This window comes from Passer domesticus, chromosome 18, assembly GCF_036417665.1.
Source record: "Passer domesticus isolate bPasDom1 chromosome 18, bPasDom1.hap1, whole genome shotgun sequence".
In the NCBI taxonomy this organism is placed as follows: domain Eukaryota; kingdom Metazoa; phylum Chordata; class Aves; order Passeriformes; family Passeridae; genus Passer; species Passer domesticus.
In genome coordinates this window covers 11,909,726-11,934,285 of record NC_087491.1, presented here as the reverse complement: position 1 = coordinate 11,934,285, position 24,560 = coordinate 11,909,726, and the positions used below count along the sequence as shown (strand labels likewise).

General features: G+C 45.0%; 1 protein-coding gene across 4 annotated transcripts in view; it reads left to right on the top strand.

Moving 5' to 3' along the window:
- DENND1A (DENN domain containing 1A) overlaps window positions 1–24,560 on the top strand; it is a 150,238-nt gene that overhangs the window by 56,204 nt on the left and 69,474 nt on the right. For all 4 annotated transcript variants that reach the window (XM_064393754.1, XM_064393753.1, XM_064393757.1 and 1 more), the window contains exons 6-10: window positions 9,188–9,257; window positions 9,767–9,847; window positions 11,931–11,984; window positions 15,560–15,670; window positions 19,493–19,593. In XM_064393754.1, coding sequence (XP_064249824.1) covers window positions 9,188–9,257; window positions 9,767–9,847; window positions 11,931–11,984; window positions 15,560–15,670; window positions 19,493–19,593 — 417 coding nt within the window. The remainder of the gene's footprint in view (window positions 1–9,187; window positions 9,258–9,766; window positions 9,848–11,930; window positions 11,985–15,559; window positions 15,671–19,492; window positions 19,594–24,560) is intronic.

Genomic DNA, 24,560 nt, shown 5'->3' with positions numbered 1-24,560 from the left:
TGACAGATGTGTACAACATTCCCAAAGAGATTACATGGCAACTTCCTCCTTCAAAACTGGAGCTGTGGCAGAGCCCTCGGGTTATGCAGAGGTAATTGGAGACGCTGGGGCTGATCCAGAGGTGGAACTGCAGAGAAAAGCTGCCTGAGTAACTTGTGCATGTTGTTCCAATAGGAGCATGATCCAGGCACTGTAACCATGGGAGAGGCTTTGTGTGCCTTCCTAGAGGCAGAGTTCCCTGGGCTATGCAGGGAGTCCAAATAAAACCCCTCATCTGTAACCCTGGTTGTTCATGAGCATGTTTGATAAGGGACAGATCTTCCACACTGATCTTCCTCCACACTAACTGTCCTCGGTGTGTTTTAGAATGTATTAGTGTTTGAATATTCAGAGAATAAAGTGATTGTGGGCTGTTTCCTGGTTTAATCATTTGCTTAAGCTGATGTAATGACAAGAAGTCTCATAAATAAAAATTTGGCTTGCTGGCCAGGAAACGGGCCAGAAAGACTTTTTTGTTAATTACTGTGTCATACGTTTTCAGGAATCCTATGGGTAGGTTCATCAGTGGTATTTCTGCAGGTAAAGATTAAGTAATATCATTTTATGTGCTTATTTTTACATCTGAATGTTTGCTGTGAATCCTAAACCATTGTACAGGGTGGTCATAAATAATCTGCCCTCAAATATCAGACTGTGACTTATCTTTGTAGCCTTCCTATTGACATCTTGCTCTGCAAGTGCTTGTTTGCTGTAAGTAAGGTGATTTTTACATGCCTAGCCCAGTTCCTTGCATTCTCAAATTATCAGTTGCAAGTACCACAGCGCCGACATAATCATGAATTTTTCACTTGGCTCTTTCAGCTCTGCTTGTGGTTTAACTTTTATGACTTCCTACCAACTTTGCTTATTATTAGGAGCTGTGTGTACTCCCTCAGAGCATGTGAATATTTCTTCCCTGTGATGAAGCTCCCTCCCTGTGAAGGGAACTGTAAAACCTCTTGCTTCACTTAACTTTGTTTCTTGCCAGTGGGGAACTCAAGTGGTTTGGGGAACGCAGAAGAGAGGAACATGTAATTGATTTCTCCTCTGTTACTGAAATACCCTCGTTCCCTACCCCAATGTCCTCTGTAGCTCATTTGCCAAAATGCAAGGACTCACTGTTGTGTCTCAGAACTCACACGCAGGTATCACAAGTGCACACCTGATGCTCAGCTTTGACTTCTCAAGATGTGGCAAATCCCTTCAGCAGCTGAGCACAGCTGGCTGCTGTGCAGTGGGGCTCTTGAACACAGGTGTGTAAAATTTTCCTGTATGAGGCAAAGTGGTGCAGAGTCCCCAGGCAGGTGCAAAAACCAGGCCTTTTTAAGCACTTAGGCCTTTATCAATTGCATAGTTTTACTTCATAACAAACATAATTCAACCACTATATGAACACGTAATGGGTATAAAACTTGTTTTTCTGTCTCTAATTCAGCTGGGTCACTTTCCAATAGTCCTCTTCTACCTAGCCAAAGTGGCCTGAGCCATGGTTTTACAAGGGTAACAAGGCCCTTATTTTATAAAGCATTACCTATATGTAGCATTTTTCTTCCCTTCAGGAATAATCTGTGTTACAGATGGTGCCACAAACTCTGTCCCAGAGTGGCTTTGGAGCTCACTGCAGCACGTGCCAGAGCACAGGGTTTGGTGACTGGGAGGGAGCACTTTTGATTTATAATAAAAAGTTCATAATGCTACTGAAATTTCAGCTGAAACTTAGTACTAGAGGGCATAGCTTGACAAGCACATATGATTGGAGTCAGTAATGAAAAGGAGCTGTTTCTCTGGTCAAGGAAAAAGGGTTAATTTGCATTGGGATGAAAAGGCTGTTCAGGATCTACTATTTCAACCTGTGATAGACTTAACAGCAGGCTTTGATCCCCAAATGAAATGTGATGGATTTCAACTGATGCCAGATGTCTCAAACCTAGTGGGATCTCTGATTGTCTGCCACATCTAGAATTCTCTCTTCCAGCACTTTCATGTATGCTTTTAAACATGGTTTGAGCAGAGAGATTCCTTGACAAGCTAAGCCTTTGGAATCCTCTCTCTGTATTGTCACTTTGGTGGGGATCTTGAGGCTCTCATGCTGTCTGGTGCATCCTGCTTTTTAAAATCCAGCTTTGCGTACCAAACTGCTCTAACTCCTTCATAACCAATTTTTTAAAGTCCAGATAATTTAGAGGCAGTATAATCTGTAACTCTTCTCAGTTTAATGCTGTTCTCTACCCTCTTCATGTTTGTTATTTAGAGCACTTTACCCTGGCTGAGTAAAGCCATTGGTCAGTGTGTTTCTGTTGGTGTTGAAGGGAACATAACTGATTTTTTTACTCCAAGGATATCTTGTTTCATTTCATATATCTCACTATAAAGTGCCAAGCCCTTCAGCATGTCCATCTTCTCACCCAATGGGCTTTCTGGGATATCCTTTGCAAGCTGGTTTAAGGAAAGCATACAGACATAATTGTCAGTGTGTGCTGTAAATGCAAACAAATGTTTTTCTTATGTATCTTTATTTCCTGTCACTCCTTCACTCCTGTCAGTCCTTTGCTCTCAAACATACTTGAAGTTTCTGTGTTGGTCTTAAACTAAAAAAATTCCAAAAGTCTACAGGTTTCTCTTCTGAAAATAAATGAGACACCTTGTGATTGCGAATGATCTACCTGAGGGAAAACAGACAGTCCCAACAACAGACCAGGCCACAACGGTACTTCTGAAATAACTTGAACACAAAACAGTCTGTTCTAAAATTCAATAAGCTTTCTAAAATTTTAGAGTGATTAGTAATTCACAAGGAGAAAGCTTGACTACTGAGAATGTGCTTCGAATTTTGCACATCCTAAGCCGTGCTGTGTCTGTGAACATCCAGTCCCCTGTACAGAGCGGGGGGTGGAGCTGCTGGCCCTGGGAGCCAGAAGGTGTGGGATGCACTGTAGTGCTCCAGGCTCCTAAAACCCACTGGTTTCTGATGAAATGTTTTCCAATGAAAGGCCAAGGCATGTTTTTTATTTAAAAAAATGGTTTGTTTTTCACACTGTAAAATGCAGTTGTTTTTTCCCTTGCTCTGCGGGAGGCCGGGAGGTGGCTGTGGGTGCTGCACGGTGCCACACACTCCTGCTGAACTCCTCTGAATTCCTTCTATTTCAGCAATGCCACAGTGCAGCTGCACTGCTCTCTGTTTCCCCCCAAGGTTTTAGAGTGACCACAGAGAGCCCAGGGAACGGTGACAGCTTTGTCCTGCTCAGCCTGCAGCTGCCATTGCCCTGTCCCAGTTAGATGGCAGTGCATGAACAGGAGCTCCTCCAAATGGGCACATCGAGCTGCCCTGGCACTCCTGAGCTCCACTGAAGTGTAAAAATGTTACATCATAAATCTCTTTGTTGCTGTTTTCTGCTCCATGTTGCTCTGGGGGCCTTCAGGTGCCTTTGGGAGCTGCAGCTCCAGGGCCAGGGGGCTCCTGGGGAGGGGCTGGGCTCAGCACTGGCACTCAGGGAACTTGGGAGTCTGTGCAAGGGAGACCTGCTGGAACTGCTCAGGCATGGTCACACTGCAGAAAAACAGGAAAGGGAATGTGTTAATTGACTTTTGCACAATGGCAAGTCAGCAAAGCAAGCACTTGCTGCTGACAATTATTTGTTGAGATGCTCCAGAAGATGAGATCCAGTTCTGTGGGGTTTAGTACTTCTAAAGTATGTACATGAGTCATGCTTAAGCTGCATAACTTTAAACTGAATCGTGGAGTGATCACTCATGGGTAATAATCAAAAGGGAATTTGTTACAAAATTGGGGGAAATGCAGGAAGAAAAGACATGCTGTGGGAGCAAGGAGAGGCACGGCTGCAGCTGGCAGGGGCACTTACACTGGGGCAGGCAAACCTGAACCAAACAAACAAACAAACAAATAAAAAGCTGATGTTCAGAGGAGGCTGTTGCTGCTCCCGTGGAAGGTAAGGTAATCTCATCCACACGCACAGGGGTTGCTATGGAGATTTGGGGTGTCTGTGCTTAAGCTCCTAAGCGTGAGAAGGTGTCAATAGACTGAGTCTAGAGCAGAGAATAACGAGGCACTGAGGCCCAGGAGGTGTAGGGAGGACACCGAACACAGAAACAGCTGAACTGAGAATTTAGCCTGTGGAAATTCCCAAATGAGCCTAGAGATGCCTTGGTTCTTTCAAATGTGTTTTGTAAAGATGTTGGAAACACTGGGTGACAGAAGGAAAGGAAGGTGGGGAAAAGAATTTAATAGTGTATTCCTGCAAGGAAAATAACAGCATGTGGGGAGTCATCCCTCTCCTGAGCAGAGAAACGGGATTAGTTTTAAAAATCTGTAGTTTAATGTCATTTACTTCATCTTAACTGTAAAAAAATTAAGGTGAAATTTAGAAAGAATTAAAAAGGGAAATGAATACTTTTAATGAAGGGAAGGAGAAGGTGTTTTGATTATGTGTTTTTGCTATTTAAAATCATGTTTGCATAAAAGCCCTGAAGACAGTTGTGGCTTGGCAAACATAGCTTAGTTCATCATTAGAACCATTACTAACTTAAAATAGAATGTGATTCTGTGATTAGGAATAATGCTGGCTGGGGGGAGAATCATTAGTTGTCAGGTACAGGAGGATGGAAAGAAGCAATATTGGATTTAAGTTTAAATTGCAGAGTTTTATCATTAAATGCAAGAAGTCCTAAGATAACAAATCACCAGGAGACTGGAGTAATTTTTGATATGTTTTCCATCCTTGCATTTTTTCAAACACAGTGTTGGGATTATCCACAAAGATCCTTCTGAGCTCCTGCTGAGGATCTGTCTTTGTCCTGCAGGAATTGACAGGCACTGTGAGTCAGAAAATGTGTTCTGCTTCACCAGGAACCTTCACTGGGTTCATACATTGAAATGAAAAGTGGTAGTAGTAGTAGTAATAATAATAATAATAATAATAATAATAATAATAATAATAATAATAATTCAATCTCTTTTCTCAATCTGCTGTATCTTCCTTTAGATTTTCAGCTCTCTCCCAGCTGTGCTGGAGTTTTGCTGTTGGTTGCAGTGGTGGTGTGGAGGGGCCAGGGAGAGGAGCAGCTGCCCGTGTGGCACAGGTCACTCCTGTTGCAGTGTCACCCTCTGACTCCATGGTGACATCCCTGCCACACCCAGGACCTGGCACAAGGGAATTATTCTTTGCTGTTATCTGTTCTTCAGAGTCCATGAACAGGCACTGGGTGTTTCAGTGGCACGTGCAGGAGCAGTGCTGGCAGAAGATGCATTTGGCCTGAGTTTCCTCTTCCTTACACTTTTGTCAGTGAAGTTAGTGATGATGTGTCTATAGTTCATGTAATAACTGAGGTCGTGATTGTATTCTGTGTTCTAGGTCATGTAGATTACTGTGCTGAGCAAAAAGGTCAAGATTTGGGAACTCCATGAAACCAATCCTGGCTAATACAGACAGATTTTGTAAGCCTGTCACCACAGAGAAGTGTGCCCATCTGCAAAATGGAAATGACTGTTCTGTTTTGCAAGGGAGATGGCAGTTGGTTATGCTGTTATCAAAATATATATAGTATGTGTTATAAATAAATACGTGTTAAAAATTCCACTTCTGATCTGTGTGAATGGAAGGAGTAAAAGTTATGTGTGCTTGCAACTCAGTCTAGGAGGAGATGCTGCAGATCTGTGTTGATGTCAGACTAGTTGCTGAGTCCCACTGATTTCAAACAAGAGTTGTGCCTGAGTGCACTCAGCCCAGGAGCTGCTCTGCTGCTCCAGGAATCGTGAGCCAAGGTCCAGAGGAAACCAAAGGTGCCACAGGTACCCTTCCACAAGTGTTGGCTCTGCTTTTTCATGGGGTCAGCACACCAGTAACTGGAATGTTGGAGCTGGCAATGTTAAACATTAGTTTTATAAACAGTTGCTATGGTAATTGGCAAATCCTCATAAATCATTGGAAAAGGCCCCCCTTGCCTTGCCACTAGGGTTTGCTGGTGCTGCACTGGAACATGGAGTGCTTCTGCTGACAAGGTTCCCAAACCCTGGAGTGCTCCCTGGAAGTTGGGTTTGATGAGTTCAGCATCCTCAGCTTGGCTATCCTGCTACTGCATCCTCCTTCCTATTGCCTGCTACAAAAACACTGGGAAATCTCTCCTTTTTTGAGCTGACTTCACTGGAGATTTACCCTTCCGAGAGTAAGCCAAAAGCCAAGAGAGAGCTGAAACTTCAGGCTGCCCTTTATTTGGTGTGCAGCCCGAGGAGCTGTGTGCTCGAGGAGCCTTTGAAGCACAGCCCTGCTGGGTGAGCTGCGCCGGCCCCGGGCTCGGTGCCGCGGCAGGGCCGGCCCCGCTCGGGCTCTGGGCAATCTCACCGCAGAGCTCCTTCCTTTGCTTAACCTCTGACCTGTGAAAACAAGACTTAATCAAAACTTCTGAGGTAGCTAAGAGGAAGGGGAAGTGTTTGGTTACAAATTAAATATGAGCAAGTCATAAGCCATAAATCTTCAGTAGTGCTACCAGTTGTGCTGCTTAAGGTCCGCGCGGTACAGAAATTTTGGGTTATAAACTCTGCCTGTGTTTCTTTTAGGAGTGTTTAAAGGCTGCCTTGAGGATTTGCTTTCTGTAAGAAAAAAATACACATTTTTTTCCTTTGTCCTTTTGGCAGGCATCGAGAAACAAATTCAGATAACTGTGTTTCTTAGGGGATTTTTTAGATTTTTTTCAACTTTAACTGGTCACAGTTTGGTCTAATAAAAGCAGAACTGTTTTATTCTTGAGTGGTCAACACATGGATTAAGTGATGAAGTAAGAGTGTTGAAGATGGCAGGATAAATTAGCTTTCTAATGTGTCCAGAAATTTTGGGATGAGAGAGGTCCTGAATTGTGTGGTGACAATGGAGGGGATGAAAACTGAAGTGAGATTGTCTGCATAATTTACACAGTTTTGTGGTGGGTTTGTCTTTGTTTGTCTTGCCCCTCTCTTGAGCAAGAGCCACACAGACCCCCATGTGTTGTGGAGGGATGAGTTCTGCTTCAAATACCAGCTCATTTCCTCAGATTCCCAACTGTGCCTGTCCTCACAATGGGAAGTTATTCTCAAGATGGAAAAAGAAGCAGTTATGATGAGATGCTAACCCATCATTTGGAAAGCAAGGAGGAGTGCATGTTAAAAAGAGGACAATAGGTTCATCAGAGGATACTGGGGAAGAGAAGGGAAAGCCAGGGATCACAAGGGTAGCAGAAATGGGGCTGTGTCTGCTTCTGTGTGGGGGCTTTGCTGGTGGCACTGTGTGAGTGTGAGATGTATCTGGCTGTTTTTATTGGAATCACAGAGGCTCTTTCCTGGGTGCCCAGTAAAAATGGAAAGTTGGTTTGGGCTGGAGTATTCTCATGGCTGGAGCCTGCAGCCGTGCCATGCGGGGTGTGTGCTGGTGATCAGGGAGAACCTGGGAGCTGCAGGAGCTCAGGGAGAACCTGGGAGCTGCAGGAGCTCAGGAAAGCCCTGGGAGCTGCAGGAGCTCAGGGAGAACCTGGGAGCTGCAGGAGCTCAGGGAGAACCTGGGAGCTGCAGGAGCTCAGGAGAGCCCTGGGAGCTGCAGGAGCTCAGGGAGAACCTGGGAGCTGCAGGAGCTCAGGGAGAACCTGGGAGCTGCAGGAGCTCAGGGAGAACCTGGGAGATGCAGGAGCTCAGGGAGAACCTGGGAGATGCAGGAGCTCAGCACAGGGCACAGCCCTGGGAGCTGCAGGAGCCCAGCACAGGGCACTGCCCTGGGAGCTGCAGGAGCCCAGCACAGGGCACTGCCCTGGCAGGGCAGGTGAGGGAGGCTCTGAAGGACCCCCAGGATCTGCCCTGCTCGGCGCTGCCCCCTCGGGTCCTGCTCCAGCTCCCCTGGGCCCGCAGAGGTGGAGGCCTGGGGAACCTGCTTTTGTTTTCCCTGTGTACAAGACACGATCCACAGACATTAGGAGCACAGTAATGGTTTTAAGGACTCTCATTGTAACTCGGTAAATGTATTTTTCTGGCCAAGTCCCTGAGCGATTAGGTGGAACTCTTAATGGTGCCTCTGTGGAAGCAGCTTTGGTTTCCCACTGCCAGGGAGCTTTCTGCCTTCCTGCTTTTCTGTCTTCTCAAACTCCTTTGATAGATGCCTTGCACGGATTTGTTTACCAGGTTCTTAATCTCTACTTAGCAGATATGTTTGGAGAGGATTTCTTGTTACTCTTGTAATGGCTTTTAACTCTGCTGAAGTTTATTTAACTAAACAGAAAGAAAGAAACTTATCTTCTACCTAATCCTTCTGGATTGTTTACAATATAATGTCAAACTTAAATGCTGTTTAAAGTGGTAATTGTCTGTCGTTCTGCTCTGTTCGAATACACACTTTGTAAAGATGTTTAGAGCATATTAATTTAAACGATAATACTGTCATATAACATGAAAAGTTAAGTTGCTTATCAGTATATTTTGATAAGCTACTTACATTTTACAGTAGCATTTGCAGGCTTCAAACAAACGCTAATGATGGAGTGCCAGTCACTTTGCCTGTCTCATAGAGAGCTTCTCACCTCATTTATCACCAGAGCTGCACAGCCAGGGACCACAGGGCACTCCATTCCTTACAGCTGTCAGGATGTAGTCATATTTTATGAAAACTTTAAATCCTGTCTAACTATATCAAAATAGAATCCATTTGCTGCAGAAAGCAGCTGTGATTAAAGAGCATCAGGAGTGCATCTCTGGCTGGCTCTGCCTTCGCCGCAGCCGAGGGAAATTCCTCACTGGTGTTGGGAAAGGGATTGAAATACAGAACTGTGCCATGGAAACAGGGCACAGAATCCTACCACAGCTGCAGGGGAAAGGAACGTCCTCACTGTCTTACTTTGTGGATTGGAGATGTAAAGTAAATGAAAAAAAAGTGATTTTTCTGTATGTTTCCCTTTTAATTTTGTTTCTTCTTCTCTTTTGGAAGTTGTGTGCATGTACCAAAGGTGAAGTTTCTGTTTGACTGAAGCAAGGGCCAGGCTAAATACAGTGGTGGAATGAGATTTTAAAACAATTAAAAACTGAGATACTGATTATTCAATTTTCAAAACCCACTTGTATTAGGATTTAAACCAAAATAACAGTCTTTTCTTTTTTTGCTTTTTTTCTTTTTCATTCCAGTTACCTCCCGTGGTTTGAAGTCTTTTATAAACTGCTCAATGTCTTGGCAGATTATTCAGCAAAAGGACAGGTATTATTCTAAAATTCTGACCCTCCTTTTCCTATCCCAATATCAAATGGATGAGGGTGAGAGGATGAAAGAAGCTGCTTGAAGAAGTGCTTCTATTAGAGATGACCACGTGAATTATTAATCTGTATAATGCAGTGATACAGAAGATCATATTCAGCTTGGCAAGTGCCTCTGAAAGATAAATACACATTTAATTTTTTTTTGAAAAAGATAAAGAGCAAGACTGTGGCTGTGGGTCCGACCCAAGTCCCTGCAGTCACCCATGCTGGCTGTCCTGACTCCCTGAGCTGTGTCCAGCACAGTTCCTGTAATTCTGCAGTTGCAAATTGCAGAGCCCATCAGTCTCTGCCAGCTGTCTGATCCGAGCTTATCACGGGCAGTAAAAGTAGAACTGATCTTACAAATGCAAAATGCTTACCCACCCCCTGGCCTACCCTGCCCTTCTGGCTGAGAGCTTACCTGGTGACAGCAGCAGTTTGCTCACTATTCCTGGTTTATTCTCATTTCAGGATAGTCAGAGGAGTGAGCTCCTGGAAACATTTCACAAACTCACCATCCCTGAGCCAGGAACCTCTGTTCATCTTGGAGTGGTGAGTGTGGGGGGAGATGTAAACTGGTGTTTAATATTCATTCCATGCCCTACTAGAGGAATGTCAAAAGCAATCCTCTCTCCTGGAGCTTGTACACAGGTGTTGTTTTCCTGTGAGGAGCTGTGAAATTCCCTTTTCACAACTGGGGCCCTCTGCTTCCCTCTCCCTAACCTCAGATGGCTTTGAAATGCAGTTGGTGGGAGGAAGGCTGTGTGTATTCCCCTGGGAATGTCTCACCATACCCTGGGTGACCTGCAGGAGGGCAGGAGCACCAGCAGGACATTTATTGCCCACAGCTCCTGGCCCTGGGAGTTTGAAGGGGGAGAGGCTGGGAAGCAAACAGCACTTCCCTGTCACAGCAGCCTTGGGACTATTAACTGCTCATCACATTTTCCTGTTCCTTCTCCTCTTCCTTTCCCCTGCCTCAAAAAACCTCACACAAAAAAGAATTAAATTCATTTTTATATTTTGTGAGAAAGTTAAGCAAAGCACACACAGTATAGATGTGGGATTTTATTGATAGGATTGTATTTTGAATTTAATCTTTTGGGGATCTGGGCTTCATTTTAGCAGCACAGCCTGTGCTGCAGCTGTGGTGAGCACTGCAGAGGCTCCTTGCTGCTGCTGCCAGCTGAGAGTTCATGTGGACCCTCCTGGGAAGTCTCCCTTGCATTTCCTGTCCTCCCTTAAGCACCTTCTGGCAAGAAGCAGCTCGTGCCCCTTGCTCCCCCAAGGCTGGCAGTGCCCAGGGGAGCTGTGTGGCCCTGCTGGTCCCCGCTGGCCCTGGACACGTCCCCAGCCCCTCAAAGACCCCTCCTGAGGAGCAGCATTCCTGCTTAGGGCATGAGCTGCCTCCCAAGGCCAGGGCCAGTGGGGATATTCCAGTTTTTTCATACCAGTGCTTCCAAGGAATGCTGCCTGTCTCCCCTTGTCTCAGCCATTTCATGGGCAATGGAGCAAGAAAGGATAGAAAAAAGCAGCCCAGGGACCGTGCCTTTCTGATTTTATTTTGGCTGTTTCTGAGCCCATTGCAGGGTCAGACTGAGGTTCCTCTGTGGGGTACAGCTCTGAGTGCTGTTCCTCTGCCTTGGCATTGCATCTTTGCAACCAGACCAAACTAAACTAAACCAAACCAAACCAAACGAGTGAAGCGTCAGAAAGCCAAACTTGTGTTTCTCATTCAGTGTCTCCATTCAGTGGAGCTGTGGCCCCCGCCTGCTATTTCAGGTTACAGCCTGATCAGGAAGCCCTGAGATGGCTGAGATTTGTGTGCAAGAGAACTGTGCCAGTTGTGGAGCTATGCCAAGGATGGAACAGCCTTTAAGGCTTCAGCCAGTAATTAATAAGTAACCTTTAGACAAATTGTGAAAATCTTACAAATTGTATGAATTGTGTACAAGTCCCATTCTCTCCTTTCCAAAGCCCTGACCAAGGATCATGCAGGCCATCCGTGGTCAGACTGGGAGCTGCAGTGAGCCTGGGCTCCTGGAATGCACACAATTAAAAATACTGAACCATAGAATGGATTATGAAAATATGAGAGCAATATGGTCTTTCAAAATGTGCTTTTAGGGTGTATAAAAGTCACCTAGAGCTTTTCAGTGCTTCTCAGGTAAGCAGGCACTGAGCCCTAGGAAGCATTTCCCAGTACATTTCCATAACCTCCCCTTGGCTGGAGTGAACCTCTCTGTGCTGAGTCAGAGGAGCCCTGCCTGCTGCTCTTCCTGAGGTCCATCCTGCCGTGGGCTGGGGAACCAGCTTCAGTTACAGCCTGCTTGGAGTTTCCTTGGCATCTGTCACTGTGAGCCTGTCTGTGGCAGCAGCTCTCAAGAGCAAAAACATGGAATATAACTTTCCAGGAGCATTTGATACTTTCTATCTTACTGCATTTCCTATTGCCCCTGTGATGTGGGAACCCAGCCTGTGGAATCCAGGGCAGGGAGCTCAGTCTGGTAGCTGGTAATGAATGTTCTGTCATTTTTACTTAGCTGAGCAACTGCTGTTCCTGCTGATACCAATACCAGTAATACATTTAGATTGCTTTCAACATTATTGAAATAATCAATATTTGCTCTTTTTGTAGCACTCTTACTTTACTGTGCCTGACACCAGAGAGCTTCCCAGTATACCTGAAAATGTGAGTATTTGGGAGGACCCTACACTTTGCTGTTTCCATTTAATGGCAGCAGCTATATAGATGACAAATACTGCTCTGTTTGGGGTAGGCTTTATTCTGTAAAATACTGAGCATTCAGGAGCTGACAATCTGCATGTGTGATGAAAAGCTGAACTGTGTGAAGGACAAGGTACTGGTGGGCAGATTGGTGTGGGTAAAACAGCAGCTCTGCCAACCCTTCACTTCCAGCCCCTGGAAGAGTGACCTGAGAGAGCAGGGAAATGCTCTGCTTGCTAGATGGCTCCTGAGAATGCCAAGCACACCTGGGCTCTTCAGTCACTTTTTGGGAGACTCTCTAAGCCTCACACAGTCGGTGTGTTCCAGCCTGGCTCAGCTCTCCAGCCAGATGATAAGTCTGTGGGGAGACAATGCTGGCATTTGCTTCTCTTAAATACTCTTTAATGTGCTCCTGCTCTGTCTCAGCCAAACTCCTGTGCCTGACATCTCCGTTTTCTTCCCTGAGCATTTTGCGGTTGGTCTCAGCATCATATCCTTCAGCTGATGGCATGAAAGTAAAAAGGGAATCATCAAGACATCCCATCTCATTTGTGGGTGATTTGTATAGCAGATAGCATTCGGGGCTTTTTGTTTGCCTTTCAAAACACTGTTGCTGGTTTTTCTGTGTTGCAGACTCTTCATACTGACACATATTCTGACAGGAAATTTAATAGATGTGCTCTTTCTTCTGAGGTGCTTTATTTTTGTGCAAATATGATATGCTGGGTGTAATTCAGGAATCAATTCCTGAGTCTCAACCAACCATTAAGTCTTGTCCTAATACACAGAATCATAAAATCCCAGAATGATTTGGTTGGAAGGGACCTTAAAGCCCATCCAGTGCCGCCCCGTGCCGTGGGCAGTGACACCTCCCACTGTCCCAGGGTTGTGTAATTCCTTAGGTTTTTATCTACCCGTTAAAGCAACTTTCCTGTGGAAGAGGAGCATATTAGGCAATAATACAAGGAGCTTAAATGGGCATAAGTCTGCTGTATTTTAATCAATTGACCTTATTTAGTAAAAATTCCACACATCTTACCAGGAATTGCATTTAAAACACATCTTAGCAAAAGTTTTAGTGGTGCCAAACTTCGAAGTTGGATGTGATGATGAGTGGAGAGCTGCAGAGCTCTGTTTGGAGTGTTAACAAAACTCTTGGAATTACCTGACTTTGTGTCAGATCAAAGTGTTTAATTAGTTACAGAGCCATTTAGCATGGTCACTTTTCTGTAACAGCAACTCATTCCCTGCTTCAGGAGATGTGAGTTGTGTGACAGATGTGTAAATGCAGAGTGACCTCAGAAATAAATGGGGCTGGTGGCAGGAAATACAGAGCAAGACTGAAATTCCTGGTACTAGCTGCTGTGTTTCAGAAGCAGCAGGTAAGTTAACAGGCTGAAACGATGGCATTTTCTTGGGGATGATGTCCTGTGTATTTTTGTATCACTCAGTCCAACTTCCTCTTCAGACGATGGTGGAAGAGAAGGGATTTTTAATCTCAAAAGTCAGTGTAGTCAGTGTGTGTTTATTGATATTAGATAGCAAATGATCAGATGGATGATTGATCTGGGAATAAACTTTCAAAGGAGTGTGAGGGAGCTTTGTAGTGCTCTTGCTGAATTTTGAGAGGAGTGGGGTTGCCTGTTCTGAAAATCCCCCTTTTTGCTGCCCCAAGAAAGGTTTCAATCCTAGGAAGCAAAATACATAACAATTACCCTGCAAACTGGAACGCTTTCATTTGTATTTATTTAACTCATTCATGGTTTTGTCACTTACGAGACATGTCTTTCAAAATACATGTGTAAGTCCCAATTTGAGCTTCAGAGCTGACAGCTTTCTTATAAATACAACTTCGAGGGAACACGTGAATCTCCTCAGTACCAATACATTTCCATGCAGCCCACATGGTTCCCAGGTGTCCTTGGCAAATCTCGGAGAGCAGACAAGACTGAAACCTTATAAATCTTTCCATCTGAAGGTACATTTGTGTGTCATGTCATCACAATAAACTCGATGAAAGAACAATTGCAAATCAAGTCCCCACGTCTATTTTCCTCTTGCAGGGGAGGCTGTTGCCTCACAAACAGATCTGTGTGGAGCAGGGCTGCATCCTCGGGCTGGATGCAGGGATTGTGTGCTGCTTTTGCTGTGCCCCTGAGCTGGGTGCCATCAAAGGCAGTTCAGGGCTCCTTAAAAATTCTTTTAATTCCCACTATTAGCAGGAATTGTGTCGTCACGCGCTGTGTTTTGGCGTGGTGGAAGGGTGGGTGAGAGGGGGAAGAAGAGCTGTAGAGAAGACAGCTTATGTTTAGACAAAAATATCATGTTAATCAGCACAGATGGGATGAGAAATACAGAAAAAGTACATGATAGTTTAATAGGTTTTTGGCAAAATGTGTTGGCTTTTTTTTTTTCTCCTTTGACTGTACCTGTCTGTGGCTCCAGCTCTGCTGTAACAAAGACCTGAATGATTGTTTTATTTTACATGTTTGAAGCCAACCATAATGAGCTCAGTTTTTATCCCTCTACATACTGGTACCAAAGTCTCCCAAATACAATGCTTAATTTTCCTTCAGCTCTTTGTGTTTGGATGGCAAGCTGGGGAACATATTTTTGCACAGTATGAAGCATCTTGGCAGACTTCTCAGGCCAAGTATCTTGGATCTGTCAAAAGTGCTAATAGGCTTTGTTGAGCTTCTTTAAGTTTCTAAATCATATTTGCTTTTTGCTTTTCTGCACTTTTTTATTTAAGGATGATTAAGATTGCACTTGAATTCATGACTAATCTAATTTTTCTCTCACATGTGCTTTTTGTATAAGGCTGTCTTTATCCTATAGCAACCCTTTCATGTCTGTAAGAAGCTATTCGGAAACAAATCCCCTAATTCAGCATTTTTGGGTATTACCTTTTCCTCCACATCTCCCCTTTTCTTTAATTTCTCTGTTTTAAGAAGTGAAGTGCTCAGAGAGAATTCCCTTCCTCAGCCTGCCCAGGGAAGTGCTCCTGTCTCCCTCCAGGGATGTCAGGGTGCCCGGAGTGAGGGGCTCAGTTCAGACAGCTGGGTTTGTGTGTGTGAAATCACCAAAGTGTTCCCAATAGTCAGAATTGTTTTAGCATAGGCTGAGCTCACAACTGAATTTGCTGTATTAGAATTGGCCTCTGAGAGCTGCTTTTACTTTTGGGATGTGGGTTTTTGGTACTTTATCAGGCAGCTTTGTCGTCTCCATAAAAGTAACAGAACATTTTTTTTTTCTCAGAGAAGTATCTATTCAAAAAGCTGTGTGTGAAACATCACCACTTCTATTACTCCAAGACCAGCTTCCCAAAACTTAGGGGAGACATACTGCAGTTAGAAAGGCCTCTGCCATAAGATGGAATCCTGCTTTCTTTTGTTAAGCCACGAACTGGATGTAGCACAATAGAAGGATGAAATCTCTTTGGTTTGGGGTGTTTTTTTGTTGGTTTTTTGGGGTTTTTTTGTTAAGGACACTTGGTTTCGTAATATCATGAGTCAAAAATGATTCTTCTCTCTCCCCAGAGAAATCTGACAGAGTATTTTGTAGCAGTTGATGTCAACAACATGCTGCATCTCTACGCCAGCATGCTGTACGAGCGCCGCATCCTCATTTGCTGTAGTAAGCTGAGCACTGTAAGTAAAATGCACAAGAATTTCCTCTGTTCACAGGATTTCATTTTTTTAATTACAGTCATATATAGGAAATTAACTGATTATCTCCAGGTCTGTCTTTCAACCTCAGTTGTGCAGCCCCAGCTCAGTTCTGGGCCTTCTTGTGAGGATTTTGTGGAACTTCTGTTGGCCCCTGATGTTCAGAAGAATTTTTTGGATACAGGCATTTTTGTGTCTGTTTGGTACACGAATGTTCAAAGACTTTTGCCATAGTGAAGTCCTTTATTCAGAATTTACTTGACAGGGGAAAAAAAAAAGATAAATGACACTGTCAAATGGATGTTCCAGTGACCTCTCTGGATGGACCAGAGGAGTGGGCTAAAGTACATTGACAATGCACAGTTTTGCAGTTGTGTTTGATAAGGTTTAGTCTTAATGCTCCTTAGGCTCTGTCAAGTGTCTGAGAGATGAAAGCTGCTGAATATTCTAGAGTACTCTCTTCTAAAAATGGCTGGAGATCAAAACAAGCACAGGGCTTGATTCAGTTCAAAGTTTTGTGTTATGCATTTCAAGGTTTAGCAGTCAATAAGATTGTGATTTTCTTTATGAAAGCAAATGCTCTGTGGTCGTGTTTGCTCTGGAAATGGCTATTGATTGCTTTCCTTTGTGTGTGCTGAAGATGGTTTAACTAATTTTGGTTTCTAGTGCTGTGGGCTGAGCACTCGAGCAGTCCTGGCTGAAGTACAGCTGCCAGCTCCATTTCCCGGGGCTGTAACTGTGGCTGGCTGTGGGACCAGGCCTGCCTGCTGCTTGAGACTCAAACTGCTCCTGGCACTGTGAGAGCTCTGCAAGGCTGAGCAATGTCCACAAACCCTTGTAAGGATGGTCTGTCAGCACAGGGCAGAGAAATGAGAGGAGTAAGACCTCAGACTTAATCCAGAAAAACTATCACAATATCATTGTGAAAGGAAGTGAAAGGAGAGTTATAACAGCCTCTGGCACCTAATAACAATTATTAATAATGTTTACAATCAATCCCGCATTTAACTGAAAGCATTTAAGTATTATAAAGTTTAATACCATAGAAAACTTGTAAAATCTTAACTTCTCTATCTGCCACATGTTCTATGTCCTCACTACTAAAATAAGGAAAATTCCATCCAGGTCTGGTAATGGAATAAAATGAAGGAGAGGTGTTTATTTCAGCAACCTGCAGAATGAAAAGAACAGTAAATGATCAGAGAGGAGGGAAGAAGAGAAGGGCTGCCCAAAGCATTTCAGAGGTTGTGTGGTTGGTTGGTTTAATCTCTCCCTTTGTGACAGAGCCTGGGAAGAGGAATTACTTACCTGTCACTGTGCCTTCCTTAATGAGCCAGTTCACAAGTGGGGCTGCGTTTTTTTCCTCTCTTTCTGCTATTTCTCTTCCTTTTGCCTCTGCCCAAGATAAAAGCACGTCTGGTTCTTGGGAGGGAGGGGTATTCATACTGTGTGTTCTTAGCTTACAGGTTTCTCTCTAAACTGCTGGCAGCTTGGTGACAGTGTGAGGCAGGTTTGAGGAGCTGGGCCGGTGCCAGCGGGTGCCGCTCGCCGTTCCAGCCCAGGAACGTTCCCTGCTCTCAGCCTGTGCTTGGCACTGCCAGGACCTTGTCCCTGGAAAGGAACCAAACCCCCAGTCCCGAGTGCAGCCAGCCTGGGGGGCTGCTCAGGGCTGCTGCCTTTGTTTGGGGCTTTTGGCTTTTTAACACAAAAGTGGAAGGGACCTGTTTGCAGTTCATTGCTGTTACCCTTGGGAGACACACTTCACACTTAGGGCTTGGATTTAATACCAGGTAAGAGAGAGAAAATGAAACCACCACCCTGGGTAGAAAGGCTTTTATGGTGGAATGAATTCTGTGCTCCAATACATGATCTCAAATTCAAATTTTGATTTTAAATATTCTTATATCCTTAAGTTGAATAAGATTTAGAGGTAACTGAACAAAGCTGTGTTTGTGAGCTATTTTATAAACCATGTGTACTGGGCCTATGGAGAAATGGTAGCTGTTTGCTTGGATTTTGTTCTTCTCTACAAACAGAAATGCAGATAATTTCTCAAAATGTTAAAACAGGTATTCCTGTTAAATTTCATTACATATTCTGTGATCTAACTCCTCAAGGAAAGCCAGATATGAACCAAAATGATAAATCCCCTGTGCCTGGCAGAAGCTCACCTGCTGGTGGGAGCATGCTGCTGCAGAAATGAAACAGAGCTCTCCCGCAGGAGCTCTCTTCTCCCTCAGAGCCCCAGCACAGGCACCCCGAGCTGTGCCCTGGCTGGAGAGGGCAGCAGCACTGCCTCTCATGATGAGCTGCCTTGTGAAGCTCTGAAATGCCTTAACTTGGGGATTTCAGGGATGTTTCAGTCTGGCTCCATCATACTGAGGTGGATTTCTTTGCTTGATTTTCCTGTGACTTTAGGAGTTTTAGCACAAAGCAAAGAATCCCATTGTGACGGGATACTGCTGGAGCAGAGCTTCCCGTGCCCCTTCTGCCATGGCACAGGGAGCTCTGACACAGCCTCTCACTCCTTGCCTGGGGTCTGACTGGCCTCAGGGCTCTGGGGGTGAGGAATTGGAACATATGAACAGTTTGATACCCCACATATGCTAGAATTAACATCAGAACATATGAACAGTTTGATACCCCATATATGCTAGAATTAACATAATGATTTGTGTTGGATTAGTTTGATCTCGGACACCTTCAGACCACACAGGGACCTCAGTCCTTAGAGTTTGTCTCCTCAGGACTTGTGAGCAGCACTGTCCCTCCTTCCCCCTACCCTGGAGGCATTAAGTGCTCAATTTCCTCCTGCCTCCCGAGACCTGGGAGGATTTCTTGAGAGTTGTGTTCAAAACATCTCTCACAAGTGAAGCTCAGCGTAGTGCTTGAGCTGGGTGTCCCTGGAGATGAAAGGACACTGAACTGGGAACATGGCAGGGTGGATGTGACTCTTCCATGTGCCCTCTGAGTCTGCCTTGGATGTGTCTGTGAGTGCTCGGATTTATTTATTTATCTTATTTCCCCAAGTGTGTGTGCTCTTATTCCTTTCTTACAGTATTTTGCCTATAGCTTTTGCTGAGATTGGCTTATTGAGCATTACCACCTGCTCCATATTAATATCCTTAGTGAATGTGACAAATATCCTGCTCATCTTCTTCTCCAAATTAATAATTATTGTTTGAAATAGGATTGAGAGCAGTAATTTCCTCTGTAAGGATTCTCCCCATGGCTTCACTGGCACTTGCCTTTGCTATTTCAGTGCCTGTCACACCAAAACTCTTTTGTGTGAGTTTTAACAATATAACTGATAAATTAAATGGATCAAATGATTAGCTGAAGGCTAATTAGATAAAATTCCCTTTTAATTCATCAAGATTTAATCACTGAGTTTAGAGTACTGTGTTTTTAAGAAATGCATGTCATGTCTTTTTCAGTTGGTGTTACAATTTCAGAGCAGTTTTATGGTGTTTAATGGATGGTAATTTCCAGGTTTGGGACTTTTGCCATTACTATTTCTTTTTCCCTTTGTGTTTTCATTTCCATGTTTCTGCTGCTTTATCCAATGCTGGGTGTTCTTGCAGGTTGGGTTTGTTGAGTGAATCGTGTTCTCAGCTGTTCACAAAGGCAGATGGCAGCCACTCCTGCTCCCCCTGAGCCCCTTGTTTTTGCCAGCAGTGCTGTGTATTTTCTGATAAAGCATTGAGAGGAAAGCAGAATTGGTTCTTCACCTTCTTGCCTCCAAGTTTACCACTTGAAGCTCGGGGTTTATCTCACTTCTGCTGTGGTTTCTGTGTTTTCCAGTTAACTGCCTGCATCCACGGGTCTGCAGCCATGCTCTACCCCATGTTCTGGCAGCACGTTTACATTCCTGTCCTGCCCCCACATCTCCTGGACTACTGCTGGTAAGGCATCCGTGTGCCCCCTGTGTGTGCCCCTCACCACGGCCCCGCACGAGGCTCAGGTGAGGGGAGCTGCTCCTGGGGATCCAGCTGGACCCAGCACTGAGTGAAGGCCTGCACACCAAACCGTGCAGCTTAAAGGAAGTTTGCTCCTGTGCAGCTGATTTAAATGTGTGTGTGCCTGTCAGGAACTGAGCAGAATGTAAAGAGTTATCTCCTGTGGAAATGAGCCTTGCCTGGCTCCCTGGCAGGAAGGGCAGGTCCCAGTCATTTGCAGTGCCAGCAGGTGCCTCTCCCTGGATAATGGGCTTCTCACGTGTAATTAACACTTGGAGAGGCTGCCCCAGCTCCCCTCAGGTACCTGCTGCTCCAAGGCTTTGCCTTCCAGATCAGTTATTCATGGACTTCTGACAAAGGCAGGGCCAGGGGCCCGCCCAGAGGGTGAGAAAGCAAACCCTGGGGCAGGAGAGAAAGGCAGGAGTCACTGAGCATCACTGAGGGCTCTTTGGTGGCCAACACCCAGCCAGGGCAGGAGGGAGCCAGGCTGAGGGCAAAGAATGATTTCAGAATGTACAGCTGTTAGGCAGCTCACAAATGCAACAACTGATTTCCTTACCCAGCCAGGAACTTGAATTGGAGAGGTAGTGACACACTCGGTCATTGTTTGAGTCAATTTAGCAACAATTTATGAGCCATAAAATATTTCCCAAAACAGAGTCCACCATCTATTTTGTGAACTTGGAGATGTCATTTTTGCCTGGGAGGACAGAGCAATCGGCTCTCTGCTTTAAGGCAGTATTTCTGCTTCCTGGTGTCTGCCTCTAAAGGGAAATAACCTGAGATTATCTAAAATAGAAGAGTTCCATTTAATTTTAATTACTGCCTGGTTATTTCTTCTGCAAATATGACATAAGAATTTTAGAGAGCTGAAATGGGAACAAAACTTAAAGCAATGGGAATTCTTCAGTTCTTATGAATACAGAATATCTTGTTCATTCAGCTGGCTGTGCTCATTTCTGACTCTGCTGTGATGTTTTGAATCTTCTCCTGCTCTTTTGAAACTCACAGAAGGATGGATAGAGTGTGTCACTCGAGATCTTTGAAAGTTTTTTGAAAAAAGTATATTCCACCTGTGATTATTTGCCTTTTGCTTCCCATTTCCCTCTTGAAAGGGTTTTCTTAAAGTTAATATTTCTGTTTCCCTGCATTCCTCACTGATGTACCTGCCCTCAGAACTGAAAATGCTGAAAGGCTGTGGCTCCCACGTTTGCTCTCAGTGCTCTTGCTCTGTAGTGGGGATGCTGACTCAGTGCTGCTGGATCCTCCATGGGGCTGGAGTGACTTCAGTCACCTCATCCCTGTCGTGGGGATTGTTGAGGACACGGGCCAGGGGGGGAAGCAAGGGATAGAGTGCTATCCTTTATTTGTATTTTTTAATTAGGCACTGCTCTTTAATGTATTTTCAGCCCAGGGAAGCACTTTTGGTGCAGGAAACTGAAATACTGTCACTGGAGACCATACCTTGATGCACAATTGCTTGTTCCTTTGAGTACAGATCGAGAGAAGTACAGAAGCACAGCTGCACTGTACTGCACTGGCTGGTTTGGGGTTGTCTGGTTGGGTTTTGTTTCTTTAGAGCACACACCAGCAGTGCCAGAAGTCCTGGTTAGTGAGGTGCTGCCACGAGGCATCGACAGTCAGGCACGTACAACTATTTGAATTTGGCTAGATCTTGTCCATCCATTTCATTGGGAATTTAAACATTTGGTGATGTGAAGGAAGCAGTGCATCTATTTTCCTCATTACTTTTCCCACTTTGTTTTCTGTGTGCCATAAACCCACTCCCACTGTGAGTGTTTGTTTCCTTCTGGCTCTCAGTGTCTGTGTTTAAAGTGAGCCCTTAGAAAAGCCCTGCTCTGCTGAGCTGGGACACAGCTGAGTGTGTGCTGAGCCCCAGAGCTTTGTCACCAGGAGAAACAGTACATTTTGTAGGGTGATTCAAACAGTCTTTTCTATCAGACAGACAGCTTAGCAGCCAACATGAATCAATTCTGAGAGCACCCTGGCACAGCTGCTGAGCAAACGCTTCTGTTGGGGCAGTTTGCCCTTTCTCCAGGAGGTTTTTTAACCCCCTTTCTCCTATTTTCTAAATCTGCATATAGTCAATGTGCTCCTCGAGTAGGTGGAGGCGGGGCTGGAGTCCTCCTGCTGCTGGGAAACAAAAATTCCTGCCTGGGGAGCTCTGGGTGGGCATTGCCATTGAGCCTGGCACACCTGGGCACTCACTGGAGCCTCTTGTGGCTGCTCTCCTGGTGCCAGCTGCGTGTTCCCTGCCTTGTTCCAATTTATGCAGTCGAGTTCCTAATTTGCATCAACTGCCCCAATAAATTTCGGGTGGAATTCTGTTGCATTTCAATGAGGAATGTGAAGAGAAATCCGGAGGCTGCCCTGGAGAGGGAGGTACCAGGTTGTGTGGAGACAGGCACCCGTTAAGTCAATGTTTGCAGAGCAGGACATGAATGTGGTAAATGTGCTCTCATCCATTCTCCTGGAGCAGTGAGGCAAAATGGTGAAATCCCTGCGTAGCTGTAAATAGGAGCCTTTTGGAGATCCTTGGGCTTTTACATTACTTTCCTGGTGAATTGCAGTGTTTTTTAAGGCTGGGCTTTTTTCACTTAAGAAGAAATGTCCCTCTATTTCACCTGCTTCTCTTCCAATTAGTAGTTGCCCACCTCTTGGGAGCATAATTAAGAGGTCTCTAGTTTGCCTAAGGAAACGAATTAAAGAAATTGTAAAAATGCAACTGTAATAAATGGGCAATATATAGCCATTATGTCCCCAAAATCCATATTCATGCTTCTGCATTGCTACTTTAATGATTTGATATTTACCTATATAACTCATGTGATTATAAATAAGGCCGATTGCCTTGGGAGCCAGCCTAGCACAAGAGGAGTAATGACCCCTCTCTTTGTTCCAAAAGGCTCACGCAGGCACTTTGTTTGAGCAGTAAATACATGTGGTAGAAACTGATACTTCTTAATTTTGCACTTAATGGCTATTGGCTGCCAGCAAACAACTTTGAGTAATTAGTAGTTGTGGCTGTAAGAAGCCCCAGGACTGATGAAGTGTCGAGCCGTGGGGAAGGCCTGCTCTGAAGGGCAGTCTTTAATCTGCCAGGGCTCCCAGAAGGATTAAAGGTTGTGCCGAGTGTTTCTGCCCTTTATACAAGGGATGCTTCTTGCTGAACTTCGCTTGGAAGTCTTGCAAGTACAAATCTACCCTGATAAAATATTAAAAACTGCTGGAGTGTTCCACGTCTCGGGACCTGAATGGCAGTGAGGAAGGACAGTTTCAGAGTGCCCTGGCTGGGGAAGGGGGGACACACCACATTCCCCTGCACAGGATGCTAAAGGTCAGCTTAAATAATGGCCTTTTATTAACTCATGGTCAAGAGAAATGGTGATAAAAACAATTTATGAAGCCTGACATGAACTTGGGGCATTTATTTCTAAGTGTGTTTCCTATTCAGTCATATTGATGAGTGATGATGGAAGCACAGAATCTCTCTGGTAGATTTTATTGGAAATATTTATGCTCTTTACCAGAATTACATTTTATTGAGGTTATTTATGCAGTCCCTGTAATTATTTTATGTGCTGTATTGCTGTCATATGTAATGTTTGTCTCTTCAAAATGGAAAAGATGAGCCTTTGCATCCAAAGCTGATCCATGTATCTTGAGCCATATCTTCCCTTGCCATGTTTGGAGATGTTAATAAATGGCTGGCTTTCAGGAATAGTGCACTGTTCCTGTTTCCTTTCATTACACGAGCCCAGGTTCCACTAGATGAGACATTTGCAGGGTTAAGACTTCCTGCCGAGGCTCCGACTTTGTGCGGTGGGGATTGAAGCTGTGGCGTTGCTGGAAGTCCTTAATTGGAACCACATTGGTGGCGGTGGCACCGAGGGGCCGGGGCAGCCCGAGCCACAGCACTGCTTCATCTCTCTGTGGAAAATTCCTGCCTGTTCCCTGTTCCCCTGCTCCTGAGCTGTGGCCGCTGGAGCTGAAGAGATGGCATTTGCACAAGTCAGACGTGTCATGCCAAAGCAGAGCTGGGCTGAGCAGCCCTCGTGTGGCAGCGAGTGCCCGGGGAGCAGTCACACCTTCTGCCCCACACCTGGGCTGTGTTCAGCTGGCACTGTGGGATTGCCAGGAAGCAGAGCCTTTGGGATGATTCTGTGCTGTGGAGCCCCTCTGGGCTCTGCCCCAAGGGGCTGTGGGGGTGCCCTCACTGCAGTGACGGGACAAGGCGCTGGAATGTTCTGCCAGTGAACTGGGAAGGGGTTGTGCAAGTTGTATGTGTTTCATGTCTCAGAAAGGAAAAAAAAGTGGTTTCACATGGAATTTCTCCTGCGGGGGCTGTTTCCACCTCGGGAGAGCATCCTACAGTGTGGTGGTTTGAGGGGGTGTATTAATAAACATAAATATTAATATGCTTATCAGTAAATATATTTTTAAGGTATTTCTCAGGAAAAGGAGAAGCAGGGATTTTTGCTGGCCTGGTGTCTCAGGAGCTTTTTCAGTGCTGTACTGCTCTTACTGAGCAGTAGGCACCAGCTTAGAGCAGCAATATGGGAGATATTTTAATCCAAGGCAGTACAGTGACATTTCTCTCATTTTTTCATCTGAAATTGAAAATGAGCTCTTTGAGCTTCTGCATCCAAAGCGAGCCGAGGCTCTATTTTAGAAGTTGTGTCTGTCTGTGTGCGCTGCGTTTCGCAGGCAGGATGTGCCATATTTGCAATTAGCAGCTCTGGCAGCCTCGCTGATGGCTCTGATTGCGAGGGGGAGGCTGCAGGCAGCTCGGCACTGGAAACCCTGGACACGAGAGGCAGCTCCCACCCGGGCTCTGCTGCTCCTTGGGGTTTGCTCACATCAGGGGAGGGACATGCAGAAGATCGGTCTCC